Raw genomic sequence first — 18,993 nt, 5'->3', positions numbered from 1 at the left:
GACTTTTTCCCTCTAAAAGTTAGGGGCGGGGGGGGGGGAGTGCGGAAGTGTAGATTCCATTTCAATTTACTCATTCTGAAAAAAAAAATTATCCACACCCACCCACCCACACACACATCCCACACACATCCCACACACGTGCTTCACAAAGTATAACGCTACTGTCATGCAACTTCAATTTATTTGATTTAAAAGGTGTTGCATTTCACACCTATTTAATTTATGATCACGCAGTATGAAGCAGATTATCTTACAGTAATCGTGCCGTGCATGTGCCAGGACAGTATTGACAGTGCCAGCCACTGTCTCAGGTCTCAAATAAAGATGTAAGTGGATATAAATATAACACAAATACAAATTTCCTGCTGTGAAAATAGTTAGGAATATTCTTTTTTTCTGTGTTGTAAGCCTGAAAATTAAATAGAAAATCAAAAGATTAATATTTAAAGTACAAAGTAAGTGGTAAGAAAGCTGATAAGAGGTATGAAATTGATGGCTATGTAGCAAATATAATTAACTATTAAAAGATTAAGGACTACTGGCAAAAACAAAATCTGTTAGTGAAACTAAAAGTATGTTGGTGCAGCTGATCCAAGGGGAAAAAACTCCTTAACCCGGTTATGCTGCCCTGGAACAGAAGGAGGGCTTTTGGACTTTTGTTTTTATGTCCTTAGGAATGGATTACATGACAGAAGAGTTTCTGTCATGTAACTGAGATGGGATGAAGACATTTCATTCTGTTCATTTTCCATGACTCAACAGTTTATTAGAAATTCATGATACACTTAAACCTTTCTGCACAAAAAGTAAGACAAACAATTTGGAGTTTTTTTTGTTTTTTTTTAAGCCAATTAGGAGATCAAACCCATTTAGGATCAAATTAGGCTATATGCTGCCCAGGAACTAAGTAGTTTGATAGTTTTGGGTGAAGGGTATCAAACCTCTGGCCTGCCAAGGGATCTAAAGTAGGCCACTTAGTGTTTTTAGAAAATGAGAAAACTGCAGATGAGGAAGGCTTAAAATTTGGGACTTTACATTGTATTTTGTCCTTAAGCAAATAATTCATGTTCAAACCTCTCGATGATGAATGATTTGGAGGTATTTTTGAAAAAGAAAAGAGGTTATTAAGTGATAGTTTTAGTGATGCAGCCCACTTAGGATCAAAGTGGGTTGTAAAAAAGGAGCAAGGCTAACAGAAAAAGTAACGCACATATTTTGTTAGCAGCAGCTGTTAGACTAAAAGTTCAAAACAAATAACTTTGAAGAATCTAAAATACAGTGAATCACAGTTTTCTTAATATGAGCCCAAGTGCAATTTGAAAAACCCCAACAAATGTTTTGGCTTGTGAGTAACTAATAGCCATGAAGCAATGACTCAGTTTATAGCAGTGATGCTATTGAAACTGCTCCAAAAAATTCCCAACAACCAAACAACCACATCTGACACATCAGAAATGAAGTGTAACAAATACCTGTACATACATTTTAGTCATAGTAGTAACATTCTGAATTAAAATAATTGTTTATAAAAAATATGTCTTGGAAAGGCGGCTCTGGGGTAAATTAAACACATTATATAGGCTAGTGTTTATTTATTTATTTAAAAAAATATTTCAGGCTATTTGCATTTAATATCTCCATAAATTGGGATTTGATAGTTTTACCTATTTTGCATATCTCTTACTGAAGCGTAGATGAAACAAATACAAACAAATACAACCAACATTTTCTAAACAAATACCTGGCCTAATAAACCCTGATGAATTAGGTTAACCCTTTACTTGGTTTATTTATGCTGAATAGTGTTTATTACACTATTTCAACAGATAGCAGGACAAAAGTGAATACATCTGCAAATGAATACAAATGTGTAGGTGGCTGGCAATCCATTAAGTCATTAGTATCACATCTTTTGATGGAAAGATTTTATTTGGCTTTCAGAGGAAAAGTGATGAGATTAAATGCAAATAGAAAGTGGGTGATACAGTTTCTCCCTTAGTTACCCAGTCTCTTTCGTTCATCCTGTACCAGTATAGTTTTGAGTGTGGTTTTCTTTGCATTTCCATTTAATCATGCAAAGGTCTTAAGTCACCCCTTATTTTCTCATATTTTGTTAGGAAAGTATAAAATAGGTGCAGCGATTTATTTTCAACACCAAAAACATAGATGGAATTACAGAATAAAAGGCAAAGATAGAGTTTGTACAAATCTAATGAGCTTGAAAGTCAATATTTCATATGACAACCTATATTCTTCAACGCAGCTTCTTGAAGGAAATTCAAAGCTCTACTTTAGATATTGGTTGACTTTTGTTCTTTTCTCTATCAAGATGATCCCAAACGGCTTCAATAATGCTGAGTTCTGATTTGGATCCAGAACTCCATAGGAAATGCTCGTACCAATTTTCAGTCCAGTTCTTGTATAATTAGGCATATTTCAGCCTTTTCTCTCTGTTTCATTTCCTCCTAACAGCCACCCTTTGACTGAGACCGCTTGCTTTGGTGATGACTCAACTGAAAATGTATCTCTCAGGTCCTGTATCAGGTCTTCGCTGGATTTTATTTTCTATTTCTCAAAGACATTACTTTTGGATACTATTCATCTGCTCTAGATATTTTTCTTTTTTGCTTCTTCTTTTGTCCTCCACTCCAGTTTCCTCAGATTATTTTAAGGACGGCACTGCACACCATGCAGAGATATGACACATTTTCAGCTAATAGCTTTTTGGGAATCACCTTGCTGGTGCAAAAGATTGTTTTACGCCTGCCAAACTGTGATATATTTGGAATATATTTTCATAGATTTAGTTCAGTGGTTCTGGACTCAAGATCAGAGTTGGGCAGTAACACGTAATCCAATTACCAATCACGTAACGAGTAATGTAAGGGATTACTATTGCAAAAAAAGTCATTAGATTACTGTTACTTTCCCGTAAGCACATTGCGTCACTGCCTTACTAAACCGTCGCGATGAGAGGGTCTCGTGACAATGACGTAACCACATGCAACGTCAGTGGTAGCAACAGACGTGTGTAGATAAACCATAGATAATATGGAGTGCGGGAGAGAGTACAACCATGCAGAGTTTAAAGCGTGGACATACTTACATTACTTTGAGTTTGATTCCGTAAAAAGTACACTCTGCGTGGGAAGAAAAGTTCTTTCTACAGCGAAAAAAATAAACTTCAAATCTGAGCAAGCACCTAGCAAGCCGCCACGGGAATGTGAATTTTACAGAGAAACCCCCGGATCCCCCCACTGACCGCTGTGGCACCGGGCAATCCTCCACCCACTCTTGTTAAATGGGTCAAAATGGATTTAAGAACGACAGGACTGAATCTATGATTGTATTTATTTATTTTGCTGTGTTTTGCTTGCATCTAACAGAAAGAGCGAGTGTAAACACAAAACTTGCAGAAAATAGGTTTAAATGTTTTTTTAAAAAAATTCAAGACAAAGACAGTTGCATATAATCTATTTTTGCTTAATGTGTTTAAAAGTAAAAGGTTAAAACTAATAAAACAAAAAAAGGCTTTCCATTTGATTCAATTTTATATGATGGATTATGCATAAAAATAGAATTGGGCTGAAAGGTCTACTGCTTTATTATGTATTCAGGTTGTGTGTCATGTTTTTAAAAAGTAACTAAGAACTTGCTATGTATCGCTTTTATTTTATTTATCCTTTTAGTTGTACAGCACTTTGTTTGAAAGCGCTTTATAAATAAAGTTATTATTATTATTATTATTATTAAGAAACTAATTACCTTTGAAAATTAGTAATCAGTAATTAAAGTAAGGATTACTTTTTGGAGAAGTAATCGGTAATTAGTAACTATTTACTTTTTTCAAGTAACTTGAACAACACTGCTTACATATATATGTGTGTGTGTGTGTGTGTGTGTGTAAGGACGGATGGCTCAAGACCTTTGCACAGTATTGTACTTTTTACTCCACTGCACGTTCCGTTTGCTGGTTATTTTGCATTATTCCGATTTTTAAGTTGTTGCTTCCTGAAAGTAACTCAACATAAGGAAAAGAAACACTCAACTACTCCTATTATGAACTGTGTGCTGTGTTGTGTACTCTGCCTTGTACTTACACCGTTTCTGCCACGCAGGCACACTGAGGTCCACCAACCGCAGTGGATGGGTGGGATCTACAGTCTCTGATAGCCACGTAGCTAGCTACCAACGTTAGCGGTGTAGGTAAGTGCTCTTATCCTCACAATTTTCGTTAAAAATTGAAACAATATATTATCCCCCAGACAAGACAGACTATTTGGACATGTTTAACGCTACTGCTAGAGCTTCTTATATCGGCTCCCTTGTTCTGCCTAGTTTGAGCTAAAAAGAGGATGATGTTAACTTAGCTAGTTTGGCTAGGTAGCATCTGGTTAACATTGAGTGGAAGCAACAGTAAGTATGTGTTAGCAGCGTACCTAGCAGGTGTTAGAGAAACGCTAGTCCCTTGTAACATTCAGGGTGTTAACCCAATGTCAGCATTAACGTTAGCGTAATGCACAGAGATTTAATGCTAAGTAAGCAGAACTGTTGCTAACGTGTCATTGTCTTTATTTCAAGCTAACGTCAGCGAGTGTTACAATGGACTTGCCACATCATGGGTACCGAGAAAGTAAGTGAATCACCATGGATTGTTGTATTTGCAAAATTTTCTCAAATATCCTCACTTCCTGTTTTTTTCTGGTCACACAGGGTTCACCAAACTCAGCTGGTTGCTGTCACGTAATCAAACATGCCAGTTTATTTGGTACACTTACGTGTCTTGATGTAGGTTATAACTGTTATATGATCGCATAGTGCTACATACGATTACCGTATACACTCACCGGCCACTGTTTTTTAGGTCTGCTTTGCTAGTGTGGTTTGCTGGCTGAACTGGCTCAATTCTGCGTGGAACAGATTAAACAAGGTGCTGGAAATGGTCCTCACAGAGTTTTCTCCATGTTGATATGATATCATCACACAGTTAGTGCAGATTTGTTGAGTGCACGTCCAGGACATGGACATGGTCAGGAACAATGCTTACTTTAAACAATGCTGAGTTGGCACCAAGGAGCTCAAAGTGTACTCAGAAAATATCATCACCACCAGCATGAACCATTAACACAATATAGGATGGAGCCATGGTTCATTTTATTTACACTATATTCAGATACTACCATGAGAATAGCACATATCTTATTGTGCACTTATAGATGGAGGGTTGTTTATCTTGATAAGTGGTGTTTTGAGTTACTGTTGCCTTCCTTTCAGCATGAAGCCATTCGGCCAGTCATGTCTGACATCAACAAAGCAATTTCACCCAGACAATTGCTGCTAACTGGATATTTACCCTTTTTATCAGACCATTCTTTGTCAACCCTAGAGATGGCTGTGTGTGAAAATCCCATGACATAAGCAGCTTCTGAAATAGCCAGATGAGCCCAACTGACACAAACAGCCATGACATGGTCGAAGTCACTTAAATCCCCTTTCTTCCTCATTCTTCTGCTCATTTGAACTTTGAACTAACAGGTTTTCTTGACCATGTGTACCTGCCTAAATGTTCTTAGTTTCTGCTACTTGATAAACTGATTAAATATTTCAGTTAACAAGCAGTTGAACAGATGTACCTAACAAAATGGCTGGTATATTTTGACGTAAGAGTATCATGCAAGGGAAATTAATTAAACCCAAAACAGGAAATTGCTGTAGGTGGGATTTTCTATTAAAAAAATGATGAGGAACACTGGTGTGCCTTGACGCAATCCTGCTGTATCTCAGGAAATTTGCATCAACAAATCATTATTACTGGAGCTGCAGAAAAAGTAATGAAGGACATTTATGTTTATTAGTGTACGTCAAAGGTCGGGTAAAGCAAAAAGGATCACTTTGTTGTGTGGAATATAACCACACAAAACCAACTCAAGAATTACCTGTCTCTACCTGTCTGGCTTCAGCTGGACCAGGCATGTCAATGGGCCTCAGCCTAAGTGCGTCATTTGTTGGGGGAAGTTAATTACTACTTAGAAAAACACTTCCTTCTGAAAAAGAGCAAGGGATCTTAACCATATTTGATTTTGATTTGATTTGATTTGATATACCTTTATTAGTCCCACGAGGGGAAATTTCATAAGGCTGCCGACCTATTGCACGCGATGGCGGCACCATCTTACCCTCCGACCATACATACATTACACAAAACATCATATACAGAAAGGACATTTGTTGGATTGTGCGAAAATGTCTAATGAGGTTGTGGATCTAGGTTTGTAACTAGTGGAGTTTAACACAAAGCAAAAAATAAATAAATAACTAGGTGTCATGTCCAGAAGTGCTTTTGGCTTGTTCTTTAATGTTGCTTAGGGAAAAGATGTTCCCAATTCCTCTTGTGTACTTTACTACTAACTAGGTGTAAATATTGGAGGACTTTGAGGGTCACTGGGAAATTAATATTAATATTTTAAACAGGCACTTGTATTTTCTTTTATAGATTTTCACTTATTAAGCTCCTTGTTATATTTAGATACTCTTTTACTGTATTTCATTTCCATTCTTTCTATTAAATTTGACTCTAATTTTTATCTTATTGGGCTGTTTTTTGCCACATATGACTTTTTATTTTATTAAGGCCTTCTTATTTTAAGCTATTTTCTTATAGGTTGTGTTTTAATGTTTTGGCTGCTGTAAAACAATCCTCTTTTTTTAAATGAGGAAAGGATATCTTATTATTTAATCACCTGTTATCTTGCCCTCGACTAAAATGCCTCTCTTGCTTTGAGAAGTACTAAATTGTGATCTCATTTACATATTATAGTGGATTTCACTGTCAGTGGTTAATAAGTGGCATGCCTGAATGTTTCAGTCAGTTAAATATTAATGTTGTCATACTCTCTGTTTACCCTCCTGTGTCCATTTTTCCACAGCTAAGCCGAGAGCTCGTGCAGCCCCCCCCGCAGGTGACTCCGTCCTGTTTGAAGACACTAGCTCAGCAGCTCCTGCAATGAACAGTCAGGGGTATTACACTTCTGGGTACAATATGGGAGGACCCTCAAATGACATGCAAGGAGGTGGTGGGATGAACAACCTCTTTGCTGACCCTATGGCCAATGCTGCGATGATGTACGGCTCCTCCTTAGCCAACCAGGGGAAGGATATGGTAAACAAAGAGGTGAGTCTCCTATTTGGGGCCGTTTGAGACTTGATACGTAGCACCAAATGTGACTGAATGGAAGATAGGGTGCTAACCAAGGGACTTGTAATTAAGATCAAGATCTGGACTGGTAAATGGTCCAGCTTTAAAGCTGCCACACATTTTTCTCTGTAGTTTTTCTTTTTTTGCTCTTTATTAATTTGATCTTCTGTCTTTTGTACCTCTGCTGAGTTATTTGTTTTGCCATATTTTATTTAATTTTATTCAATTACTGTACTTTATTTAAGCTCTTCTGGTATAGGTTGTGTTCAGTATTTTGGCATCTATAACACAGTAACCTCCCAACATCTGGGATCTTTTAGGATATTGGTTCTAAGTAGGACTAGAGTATCTTAAATACAGCACTTTCGTTTTCAGCAGGGACAGAACTAATGCACTCTCCTGTGTAGATGGTTATTTTTGTGCTGTTTTGTTTATTTGTTCCCTAAAGTGTTTCCTGATGTTGTTCATAAGTTCATAATGTATTTCCCACCAACCCACACGAGCACAGAGATGAGTTATTTTCGTTGACACAGGGGTAATGTTTCCTGCTTTCCAGCTACTCTCCTGTACTCTGAAACATTCTGGTGTTAGTCATATCCAAAGCCATTTCACGGTTGAAACTTTAATGTGTTGGGGTTGACATTTTAAATGACACGTTTTCCATCAACTACACTATTTTCTGCTCGGCTTTTTAATATTAAATAAGAGTTGATGATTATCTTAACAATTTGGGGGGAAAGAGCAATTTAAAAACATGCAGCATATCAATAATGAAGATGTTGTTTTACTGGTTTGGCAGCTTTGATGCACAACATGCCAGAATGATGCATAATGCTGAGAAAAGGAACAACCTCTTGTAAAAACGATTATGACTCAATGGTATTTATTAGTTTTGGCAGACTTTCATGTCTGTTTTTGTTAATATTTGCATTTCCTCTGGCTTTCAGATCAGCAGATTCATGACTGTGAACAAGCTGAAATACTTCTTTGCTGTCGACACCAGATATGTACTGAAGAAACTTATGATCCTCATGTTCCCATATACACATCAGGTAATCTGAGCCTTCTCAGAGTCAACATAAGGGAGACTACATGAAATTTATCAAACTTAAGACTGCATGATAATTTTCTCTGATATGTTTTGAAACACATATCAGACTCTTTATCACTTCTGCAGCTTCATTTTTGAACATTATTATGCTTTGACTACTTGTTTGGGTCTAAAGACACACTGAGCTCATTCAGTTCCTGCACAGTGTAACTTACTCAGATTGTAAATGTGACACAACTCCAAACAATATGTGCTTTGATAATATGCAGCCTACGCAGGATGCAAATGTTCCTTAAAAGACCAGGATCACATTGTATTTACAGTTAACTGCTATGTAGTGATTATAAGCTGCTCAAAATCAACAATAGGGACAAAATGGGACACCACTGCTTTGAGTCTCACAAACATCCAACACCTGAGACACAAGAACTGTAGCTCATTTTCAGGTTATATAGACTATATAGACTGCCCTCTAAAAACACATGTACACAGACTGGCAATTCCATTTGTTTGTGTTCACAGACACACATTATCTGTTTGTTTCTCACGATGGTCAACATGAATTGAAATTGCTATATTTTGGTAAGAAGCTTGTGTCTTCACAAGCTTCTTACCGAGAACCAGCCAGGCCTGGCTGGTTCTCGGTAACCAACCAGCCTGGCCTGGTTGGTTCTCGGTAAGAAGCCAGCTTCTTACCGAGAACCAACCAGGCCAGCCGAGAGCTTTATATCTCTCGGCTGGCCTGGGAACGCCTTGGTGTTCCCCCGGATGAGCTGGAGGAGGTGGCTGGGGAGAGGGAGGTCTGGGCCTCTTTGCTTAGGCTGCTGCCCCCGCGACCCGGCCCCGGATAAAGCGGATGAAGATGGATGGATGGCTTGTGTCTTCAATACGTATATCAGCATTTATGTGTCACCCTGACAACCACAAAAAGTTTTAAAAGATATGGCAACCACTGTATTTGGACCCAGAGCTTTTTATGAACCTAACCAAGTTGTTGTCCATGAACAAACCTAATTGAATCGTTTATAATCCTAAACATAAACTCGTCATTTTGAATTAAGAATGTGCTAAAATATAATCCTAAGGAAACATAAAATACCATCATGTCTATTGCTGGAAATGATCTTTTTGTTTAGAGAGGCAAAATGATGCACTCCATCAGTCCATCCAATGCAAATATGGACATGAGTCAGTACATGTGAAACTGGACAGCAACACAAAGGTGTCTCAATTTGGCTGTTATAAATCAAAAGATTTGGCTTTTGGGGTTAAGGCATTCCCATAAAAATTTCCATTCAGGAGTCTTTGAGTGTATATCTCTACTTTTTAATGTCTGTGGTTAACAGTGGCTTAAAGTTCACTTTGGACATCATCCTGCTGCTGCAAATGCTGAGCTAAAACTGGCCTACTACTGCACGATTGTCAATTTAAAAAAGCTGCAGTGCGCTGCTTTCCTTGTAATTAAAACAAGCTGACTTGGACCTGAATTTGTTTTGTTCTCTGAGGGTGATTCATGTCGTATTTGTGTTTTGTATTTGTGTTTTTTGGCAGGATTGGGAAGTTCGTTATCATCGCGACACTCCACTGACTCCAAGACAGGATGTGAATGCATCAGACCTTTACATACCAAGTCAGTTTTATGTACACACAAAATCATTCCAGGCATAATGTTTTGGGATGTTTGTGTAACATATTAAGTGTTTTGGGGTTGTTGTTTTTTTTATCTTTTAGCGATGGCTTTTATCACCTACATTTTACTTGCTGGAATGGCTCTTGGCATTCAAAAAAGGTGACTAATCTTTCTTCCACTCATTTGTTTTATGACTCACAGAGAATCGGTGTATGTGAGATAAGCCAAATGTTGACTTTGTGTGCAGGTTCAGTCCAGAGGTCCTCGGCCTGTGTGCCAGCACTGCCCTCGTGTGGGTCATCATCGAGGTCTTGGTGATGTTGCTGAGTTTATATCTGCTGACAGTACACACCGACCTCTCCACCTTTGATCTCATCGCCTACAGTGGATACAAATATGTTGGGTAAATAAATCACAGATGCACATATATTTGCAAAATGATTCTTTATTATTTAGAAATTATTTGCGAAAGCTTCTTCCAGTCATGTATTGTTTTTAAATAAATCATGCTGAATTTACTGAGGGAATGTGTCTGTTTATGTCTTCGTCCAGGATGATCTTCACAGTGTTGTGTGGCTTGCTGTTTGGCAGTGATGGCTATTTTGTGGCGTTTGCCTGGTCCTCCTTTGCTCTCATGTTCTTCATTGTGAGTATTTTCAGTCTGTATTGACGGCATCCTTCAAATCTAAAGTTTATAAGTTTGATGGACTGAAGTATTTACATTTCGTCAGTCTAAATGAGTTGTGTTTAATTGATTTCCTGGGCCCGACTGTAAAGTGAGTCACACTGCTACACCTATTGTCTGCTAATCATTTTTTTAAAAAGAAAAAATGCCCTTATTTCATTTCTTGTTCCTTTTTCCTGTGTTATTTAATTGTCTCTTACTTCACCGATACTTAGGCACAAAAGACAGTACAAAGTTCAAATTTTGCGCGCTCCCGTGCCGTTTTCTCTTTTTGCAAAGCCGTGCAGTGGGCTGAATAAAATTCCAGGCGGACTGCCTAACAAGCAGAAGAGCCCCGGTTCAATCCCAGTAGGAGACAAAAATCCTGCCAAAAAAACAGCCAAATTAAACATGCAGAGCTTACCCGCTGTGGTGACCGCTGTGAATAAGAAACCAGCTATGTAGAAGGAGTAGCTTCTTTTAAAAAGAGAATGATAAATGGTAACAAATCATGCCCCTTTTAAAAAATATTTTCAAAGTTATGTTTTTATCATTTAACTCACTAAAACTACAATTAATGGAAAAAAGGAAACAATACCCAAAAAAGGCAAGAAAAAGCAGATTAGTAACCAACATTTCCATTCATGCAGCATGCGTACACATCCATACATTTTTCAGATATTTGTTGTTTTTCCAGTTTATCATGTGATGGGGTGTTTACTTTAGTGGCACACTGATTGTAAAGCTCTGGGTCTGTATTGATGTTTGAATGAATAATAGCTGGTGCCAGTTTAGCCTTATTGAGTTGAGCAGGTGACTGCATGCTGCAAGGCTCAATACAGCAGGCCGCCTTCAAGTCTAGTCCGGGACCTGTTGCTGCATGTCATTCCCTACTCATGTCAAAAGTTGAATGAGTAATAGTAGTAGCAAAGACTTAAAGTATGGGAACAGCTGATGCAGAGAATCAGTCAGCAGAAACTCATTAAAGATACTATCAGTTTGCATAAAGGTTAAAGCTGCTATCACACATTGGTAAGTATTGTCTTTGACGTGCTGTTAGACACAGACTGAATATCCGTTTAACCTCTGCTTTCAATCTATGTACTTCTAAAGATTTTCCTTCTTCCACAGGTTCGCTCTCTGAAAATGAAGATCCTCCCCTCGCTGTCCTCGGACTCTATGGGAATGGGATCAAATGCCAAACCTCAGCTCCGTCTTTATATCACTGTCGCATCCGCGCTCTTTCAGCCAATCATTATTTACTGGTTAACCTCTCACTTGGTCAGGTGACTGTGAGGTGTTCAATAGCCTATAGTCCAGGAGTAGTGGACCCCAAAAAAATGTGGTTGTGAGTGTTTGTATACCTGCCTTTATACGCTCTTTTGTCATTAAACTCAAAGCATACATAGATGGTGTTGAGTGCAGCGTGCACTGAGCTTGTTGTTGATTTAACAAGAAAGTGTGAAACGGAAATTGTCTCGTCCACCGTAACTGTACAGACGCTTATTTTTCGCCACCTAACCTTGAACAAAAGGGCTTTCACTGAGAAATTTGCTTAATCAGAACCAATATGGTTCAGATCTACTTTTGTATGAAGGCTCGCGACATGCTTTTCAGTATTGACGTTGCACACATGATTCCAGTAACATATTTTGTTTCAACGGTAATGCTGCTGCATTATCTCCCTTTCTTCTGAATCCTCTATTTTATTTATCTACATTTGACAAAGCACGACAATGTTTGGATTTTTCTAGAAAAAATAAATATATTTAGCTTTGTGTACTGAATTCAGACTGCTTCTTTTTGCTTTTTGCTTCAGGTCATAACAGTATAAATGCAATGTAAGGTGTAATAGCCTACATTTAGAATTCATTCATTTTACTAGAGGTGAAATTAACCTTCATTAATTCAATTATGCACTTGACTATAATGGTGTTACTTGAATTGTACTCAAGTATTTTGTATCAGCTGCGGCGGCGTCCACTCAGTAAAGAAGTGAGCAGCTGAAGGAAATTGCCTTCTCTTTCCATTTAGTGCGAATTGAACCGTACAGCAGTTAGTTTTACCTTAAACTGGGTGTTTGGTTGACATTTGCAGATGCAAAACATCCAAACCTGCAATTGGATAATTGCTGCTAAGACATTAATGCATAAATTAATAATTACACATGATTTAGCATGTTATATAACAGTAAACCTAACTAATGTTGTTTGAACCACAAATTCCTGAGATATCCTCAGTATGTTAAAATTTCAGAGCACTGTTATTCTGCAAGTGCAGAACATGGAGACAAGTAGTGTAATATAATGTAATTGTTGGCATTAGATTCAGATTTATTTGTCCTTTTGGAAATTCCATTTGTGGCTGTGATGGATCTCTGAGGATGTCTCACCTGTTTTTCAGTACTCATGACTCCCAAAGTTGCTAACATCCAATCCTACAGCCTGTGTTTACAATCTTATTGAGTTTGTAATTATTAACTATGAAAAATGAAAAATACCAGTCAATAAAACATAAAGCTAGAATTATTTCTACAAATGAATAATAAAAAAGAACCAGTGTACCCCGCCTCTCACCCTAAGACAGCTGGGATAGGCTCCAGCACCCCCTGGGACCCTGAAAAGGATAAGCTGAAGTGAATGGATGGATGGATTTCCTGTTTAATGTGTTATATATTGGTGTAGTATGGTAGGATATAAGGGATGGTTTTGTCAGTAAGAAACCTGTAAAACAACCACTTTTCAGACTCTTGGCTCCTGATGTTCAGACTCTTATTATGTGACTCATCTGTAGCCGCAAAATACAGTCAGGAGTTTAAAATGTATGTCCTTCTGCTCTGTAATTTTCACGTGTTTCAAAGCCATCCTGTGACTGAACACTTTGGCGAGCCGTTTCTGGCCCCAGGACCGTATGTTTAATATCCCTTGTCTGCCGCCTGTGGCTGGTGTCAGACCAAATGTTGCGGGAACGCGCCCGGATACGCGCACCCTGCACAGCGTCCTTATGGTGTCCATGGAAACCACGGACCGCCACAGAGAGCGGAGTGAAAGGTGTCCGAATGAAAGTCTACTTCTGAACATCAGGATTTCACCTTTAACTTTTTTTTAACGACGTCGACATTTAAGAGGAGGCAATTCCCACCAAAGTCCCTGCTTTGGTGATTTGGTGAGTAACCAGTTTATATTATACGTTTGAAAGACTAGCTAACATCGCCGAGCGGGTCACCTGTGAGGGGGGAAAAGGCGGCTTTCTACAATAGCTAAATGAAACTTTATATTGTTCCGCCATTTCCCCACTGAACTGCTTTGTAGAACCATGTGGCTTCACACACAAACCTCCAGAGCCTTATAAGAGTAGATTAGACATGCTATACGTGTATTATTGGCCTTAGTTTTGTTTTGTTTTTTTTAAATATGTTTAATAATCCTGGTCATGGTCAGTAGACTACGATGAGCAGTAACTTTCTCTGGGACGTGCACTTGTTCTCTGACTTCGTTTGCCTTTATTAAACTGGAGCAGTAGGAGTGGACTTTGGACGTTTAGTGGATGCTCATCAGAGGGGAACGTGTGGCAAACATTTACCTGCTATGGAGTTCTTATTTTTCCAGCATTTTCAATATTTTTGTTTGTGTGTGTGGTGATCTAGTATGTTTGGCTTTTTTTTTTAATCTATGAAGAGGTAGCAGTTAAAGTCAGGTATATTATACCTGAAAAGAATAAACAACAACTCACAAATACAGGTACAGTTCTTGCTGTTCCTGCCTGTCCTGGAAGCAATTTGTATCTTGATGACTTCATCTTTCCTCTCTCTGATTCATTTCAACCTCATCTTTCAGCTGCATGACCCTGGAAGCTTCGCCCTGAGAGTGAGATGGAAAACAGCTCTCATACACTGCCACTCTCGTGCCTCTCTCCCGCCACTATCAGAGGGCCTCTGCCGTTGTCCTCCTCGCCCCAGCATACCTCCTCAAATGGTCGCATTTCACTGCCACTTTCGCCTATCTCTTTCCCGCCATCCCCAGCCTCATTTTCTCCAGCAACAGCAGAGTCTGTTCACTCCTGCTCCCCTCTTTCACACTTTACAGTGTCTCATTGCCTCGAAGGACAAAGCCTAGCTGACCAAGATGACCTCACCTGTCTCAACTGGCTGCATCAAAGAGGGGATCTGCTGCCACTTCAGCCCCTCACCAAAATGACACCGCTGCCTCAGCAGGAGCCCTCCGTGGCTTCCCAGCTTCTTCCCGCTGCTTCGTCCAAGCCGCCGTACTCCTTTAGCAGTCTGATTTTCATGGCAATAGAAGATTCGCCACAAAAGAGGCTTCCAGTGAAGGACATCTACGAATGGATTGTGAACAATTTCCCCTACTACAGGACAGCAACGGGTGGCTGGAGGAACTCTGTCAGACACAATCTGTCTCTGAGCAAGAGCTTCAGACGCATTCAGAGGGACAAGAGCCAGGTGGGTGCTTAAATAACAGAGCAGCACCAAACTCACTGATATAAGTGAACTCCTCATTGAATCCAGATGGTCTAAATTCGAAACATTGGTTACAACTCCCAAAAATGACTCGTGCAGGGTTTTTGAAGACTAACATCTGTTACATGGATTTGTTTGTTTGTTGCAGTCAGTGGGGAAGGGATCGCTGTGGTGTGTGTGTCCAGAGTACCGGCCAGCACTCCTAGAAGTGCTCAGGAAGACCCACAGTTATCACAGCAATAACAGCAACCTGTTACACAAGCCTGCACTGTGAGTATCTGGACTAGGGATTTGTAGTGCCCCATACTGAGGAACGGCCAGAAAATCCAAAGTGTTCAACAAGAAACGAGTCACAGTTCTTTTCTTTATATTTCACTCTGAAAATGGGGAAATACAGACAGAGATATATTGAAATATGTGCAGACATACATGGAAATATGGGTACTTTTTAAGGCTTGAATGATTCATAGGTCAACGTAAAAAAATCTTCTGAAAACGGTCAGGTACAAAACCTGGAGTGTGAGTGACTGAAAAGGTAGCCAGTGTCCAAAGAAAAACTTTGAAAGACGTTCAGAGAGCTGCGAGAACTATTGGACAAGACTAATTTTAAAAATTACAGTAAATTCGGCTACATGGAAGCAAAATAACGATTTGAGGGTGGCTCAATATTTTTGCACGATACGGTAGTTGATGTGTAAAGGAGCTTCAATTTTAAAAAGAAAAATATGCAAACATTTACAGGCATCGACCTCTCTTAATAATTTGCTGCCTTTCTAATGAGTTTTTAACACGGTGCTGGTGACACATTAAGGGGCTTCCACACAGGAAGTGACTCGCAGCAATGTGGTTTTCAGAGAAGTCATGACATTCAGTGACTTCGAGTGACAATGGTCACAGGTTAAACCTTTCTCAACTCCTCTGGTCTCCATGTCATTGCTGATGCAGTCTTTTTGCACCTGTAAATGAATCATTGCACTGGAGTCTCCTCTGACTGGAACTGAAGGTGATGCAAAACGCGGACTTTATTAAACTGAATATTTGGGTATTTCTTCACTATCTTTTGCCTTTTTTTAAAAAAAAAATTGGCAAACATATTCACTGATATATTGCAGAAGTAGGATGAAATATCATCTATAGCTGTTGTCGTACATGCTATTTTTCTTTTAACACAGTATATTTCTCTCCTTAACCACCACATCAGTAAAATCTAATATGCGTCTAGTGGAGGAGTGTTTCTAAATAATTTTACATTTTAATGGCTCTCTTGCTGTGATGTGTGTTGTGCGCAGGTTGGAGGGAGAAAGCTACAAGATGCCTGCTGAGTGTGATTCGATGGAAATATCAGGTCAGGCCCTACATACTGGACCCGGTATGAAATTGTTTCAGTGGTTTAACTGCAGAGTAACAGCCCTCTGTGACACTTTTATCACCTGCAGCTTGTCTGTAGCTTTGCAGCTTTCCCAGCATGCATCATTGTTCCTGTGTTTGTGTTCTGTTCTCATGGAAACTGCCTTCCATTACCTTGGCAACCCGGCAATAGCCTGGTTTTTTATGAGTGCCCCCCACCCCACCCCTCCGTTTTATTTCCGAGCCTCTTTGCCATACGGGCCCACGTCCTCGCTAAAGAATCCCGCAAGTGGTTGTTCAGCCAAGCTGCAGGACGATGGGTTATTAATGTTAATGTTGTCTTTCTCATGCAGATCCTCTTTCTCACTCCCTCCTCCTGTCTACCGCTGATAGTCCGATTTTAGCCGAAAACCCGCTGTGCCTTCTGACCCCGGATCACGAGGAGCTCGTCACCATGGAGTCTGTGGAATACCAGCAGGAGGAGGTGTGCGAAGACATGGAGAAGGACCCCCTGTCTGACAGCGGCTACATCGAGCTGCACTATTACGAGTCTCAGCAGTTCCAGTACCTTGTGCTGCCGGACGACACCGAGCTCGACCTGGAGACTGTGGAGATCCTGCAGCTTGATGCCGAGGCCCAGGAGGCCGCCGGGTCACTGCTGGACCTCGCAGGCGGTGGATATTAGTTCAGATCCTCAAAGAAACCCTCCTGGGACGACAACACTGCCCTATAGCCTGTTTACTGCCCTGTAGTGATATTACAGTATAGATCGAATTAACTGATGGAGTATCGTTCCATATAATTTCAGGCTTCCAGTACACAAGCTGAATATATCACCATAGCATCCCATCCAGCCTGAACAGAGCCTTCAGGGTGTAGAACTGAGACAAAAGTATTAAAAATGAAGTGATTCCACAGTGATTTTTTAACATGTTAACATCGTTCTCAGGGGTGGAAGGAGTGCTTCGAGCTCAATACAGAGTGCTGCTTCTCGACTGAGAGGTTTCCCAAGTTCAGGTGTGACTAACACGCTGTTGAAATCTTCACGTTTAATGTACAGCGAACAGCACATTGACTCACTTCCACATCGTTACCAGTAAAATATGAGTATGTGTTACCCTCTTTCAGTTGTTCTAAGCAGTGACCATCTTTTCTTTCTAAGAAAGTTTCTGTAGGACATTCAAAGTAAACTGTAGTTGACAGTCTTTGTTGTTTTCAGCAACACTGTTGCTTTGATAGTTGAAGACAATAGATAAAAAATAATTTATAATGTAGCTGTGATTTTAGATTGTACTTAAGAAGTACAGGGAAGCACTTCTCAGTTATAATAAGTACTTCGAATTTTATTTCTAATGGTTTTTAATGTCCATTTTTTTCAAGATTATCTTTGCTTGAGTTTATTTTATTTGCACGATGTCTTCAATCAGGAAAGGTTTGATTGACTCACTGCCATTTTAACCACTTTACATGTCGGTTACACTGAAATTCTCTTCATAAATTGTATGTATTTACAACAGCTTTGGGTTTTATAATCTAATAAATAAAATCTGTGATGCCCTTCTTCTGAGCTGTGCATCGGTTGTTATAGTTTTGTTTTGATTTTGTTTTTAATGTTTGTTTTCCGCTTCAGTGAGTTTGCTTGGTTTGGTTTAGTTTGACTTGGTTAAAATAAGTCTTTAGTATTAATGATAATGTCAAAGTTATGATTTAAGAAATTCAGAATCGATTTGTACAGGACAAATAAAACATTTTGTGCAGCCAGTGTATTCACAGTTTTAATATGTGCACCAGTGCCTCTGTATACCGCACTGGACCCCTACATGTGAGTGGTGGGCATGTAGCTCTGTGGGCTAACGCCTAAACATCAGGCACTTGCCCTAAAACAGCTTAAGAGCTATTCTACAATTATGGGACATTTTCTTTTCCACCCATGAATTTGAAAATAGTCCATGCACAAAATACTAAACATACATTTGTTGTGTGCACCTGAGACAAAATGAAGACCCAGTTGTTGAAAAAGTGGTTCCAAAATATTATTTCAACACCTCAAAAAGGACATTTATCTTTTGGCCCAACTTCATGATAACCAAATTACTTGTCATATATAATTGTTTCAATATTTTGTTTACACTTATAATTATTTTGCTGATTTCTTTGAGATCAACATATTTTAAAGATCGGTAATTATGAACTGCAAGTTATGTCCCACAACATATGTGCCACCCTATGACCGAAACTTATGTAGCCTGGAAGGGGAAGAGATAAAACAGTGAGCCGGCATGGCAAAGAGGAAGTGGCATGAACATCATGGGTAGACCAAAGGTCACTTCTCTTTGACATTTTTGCATTTTTCTTGACTTTTCTGATTAGATTGAATGTGTCACTGTAACTAATGCAACCATGTTACCCAATTTACCAGAAGAGGACAAATGAAAGGTTCCTTTATTTTTAAAAACTACATTTATCCTTGACTTTCAGTCCATTACATCCCATCTGATTTTTTTTCTGAGAAAACACTAATACTACCACTATTGCCTTTGTAATAGCTTTAATTATTATATAAAAGATTGTATTTGAGCAAAGATTTTAAAATAAATACAGAAATTACTGACGAAAACGTGCGACTCTT

General features: G+C 39.1%; 2 protein-coding genes across 4 annotated transcripts; both read left to right on the top strand.

The window, feature by feature from the left end:
• The first annotated feature begins 3,916 nt into the window (after positions 1 to 3,916).
• On the top strand, positions 3,917 to 12,327 carry yif1a (Yip1 interacting factor homolog A (S. cerevisiae)). 2 transcript variants are annotated; one of them, XM_006781271.3, is made up of 10 exons: positions 3,917 to 3,934; positions 4,119 to 4,206; positions 4,582 to 4,633; positions 6,927 to 7,171; positions 8,143 to 8,247; positions 9,798 to 9,876; positions 9,978 to 10,035; positions 10,124 to 10,279; positions 10,429 to 10,522; positions 11,672 to 12,327. In XM_006781271.3, the coding sequence occupies exons 3-10, from the start codon at positions 4,603 to 4,605 to the stop codon at positions 11,828 to 11,830; spliced, it is 927 nt and encodes a 308-aa protein (XP_006781334.1). In that variant the 5' UTR covers positions 3,917 to 3,934; positions 4,119 to 4,206; positions 4,582 to 4,602; the 3' UTR covers positions 11,831 to 12,327. The 2 variants fall into 2 exon arrangements, with proteins under 2 accessions (XP_006781334.1, XP_006781335.1); XM_006781272.3 differs by lacking the exon at positions 3,917 to 3,934 and having other exon boundaries at positions 3,959 to 4,202.
• A 1,191-nt stretch (positions 12,328 to 13,518) lies between these two features.
• On the top strand, positions 13,519 to 17,928 carry si:ch211-145o7.3 (uncharacterized). 2 transcript variants are annotated; one of them, XM_006781274.3, is made up of 5 exons: positions 13,519 to 13,705; positions 14,377 to 14,999; positions 15,166 to 15,287; positions 16,307 to 16,362; positions 16,718 to 17,928. In XM_006781274.3, the coding sequence occupies exons 2-5, from the start codon at positions 14,412 to 14,414 to the stop codon at positions 17,047 to 17,049; spliced, it is 1,098 nt and encodes a 365-aa protein (XP_006781337.2). In that variant the 5' UTR covers positions 13,519 to 13,705; positions 14,377 to 14,411; the 3' UTR covers positions 17,050 to 17,928. The 2 variants fall into 2 exon arrangements, with proteins under 2 accessions (XP_006781337.2, XP_006781336.2); XM_006781273.3 differs by having other exon boundaries at positions 16,307 to 16,386.
• The last annotated feature ends 1,065 nt before the right edge of the window (positions 17,929 to 18,993 follow it).

The sequence above is a fragment of the Neolamprologus brichardi genome, chromosome 2, assembly GCF_056152115.1.
Source record: "Neolamprologus brichardi isolate AB-2024 chromosome 2, ASM5615211v1, whole genome shotgun sequence".
Lineage (NCBI taxonomy): Eukaryota > Metazoa > Chordata > Actinopteri > Cichliformes > Cichlidae > Neolamprologus > Neolamprologus brichardi.
The sequence above is the reverse complement of the archived record's forward strand: the minus strand, read 5'-3'. Positions and strand labels throughout refer to the sequence as shown.

Excerpts from the sequence above, each read along its gene's own strand:
- si:ch211-145o7.3 (XM_006781273.3), top strand. The coding sequence starts at position 14,412 with ATGGAAAACAGCTCTCATACACTGCCACTCTCGTGCCTCTCTCCCGCC. Across the intron at positions 15,288-16,306 it reads CTGTTACACAAGCCTGCACT|GTTGGAGGGAGAAAGCTACA; the intron begins GTGAGTATCTGG and ends TGTTGTGCGCAG. Across the intron at positions 16,387-16,717 it reads GGCCCTACATACTGGACCCG|ATCCTCTTTCTCACTCCCTC; the intron begins GTATGAAATTGT and ends TTTCTCATGCAG.
- yif1a (XM_006781271.3), top strand. The coding sequence starts at position 4,603 with ATGGACTTGCCACATCATGGGTACCGAGAAA. Across the intron at positions 9,877-9,977 it reads ATCAGACCTTTACATACCAA|CGATGGCTTTTATCACCTAC; the intron begins GTCAGTTTTATG and ends TTTATCTTTTAG. Across the intron at positions 10,280-10,428 it reads AGTGGATACAAATATGTTGG|GATGATCTTCACAGTGTTGT; the intron begins GTAAATAAATCA and ends GTCTTCGTCCAG.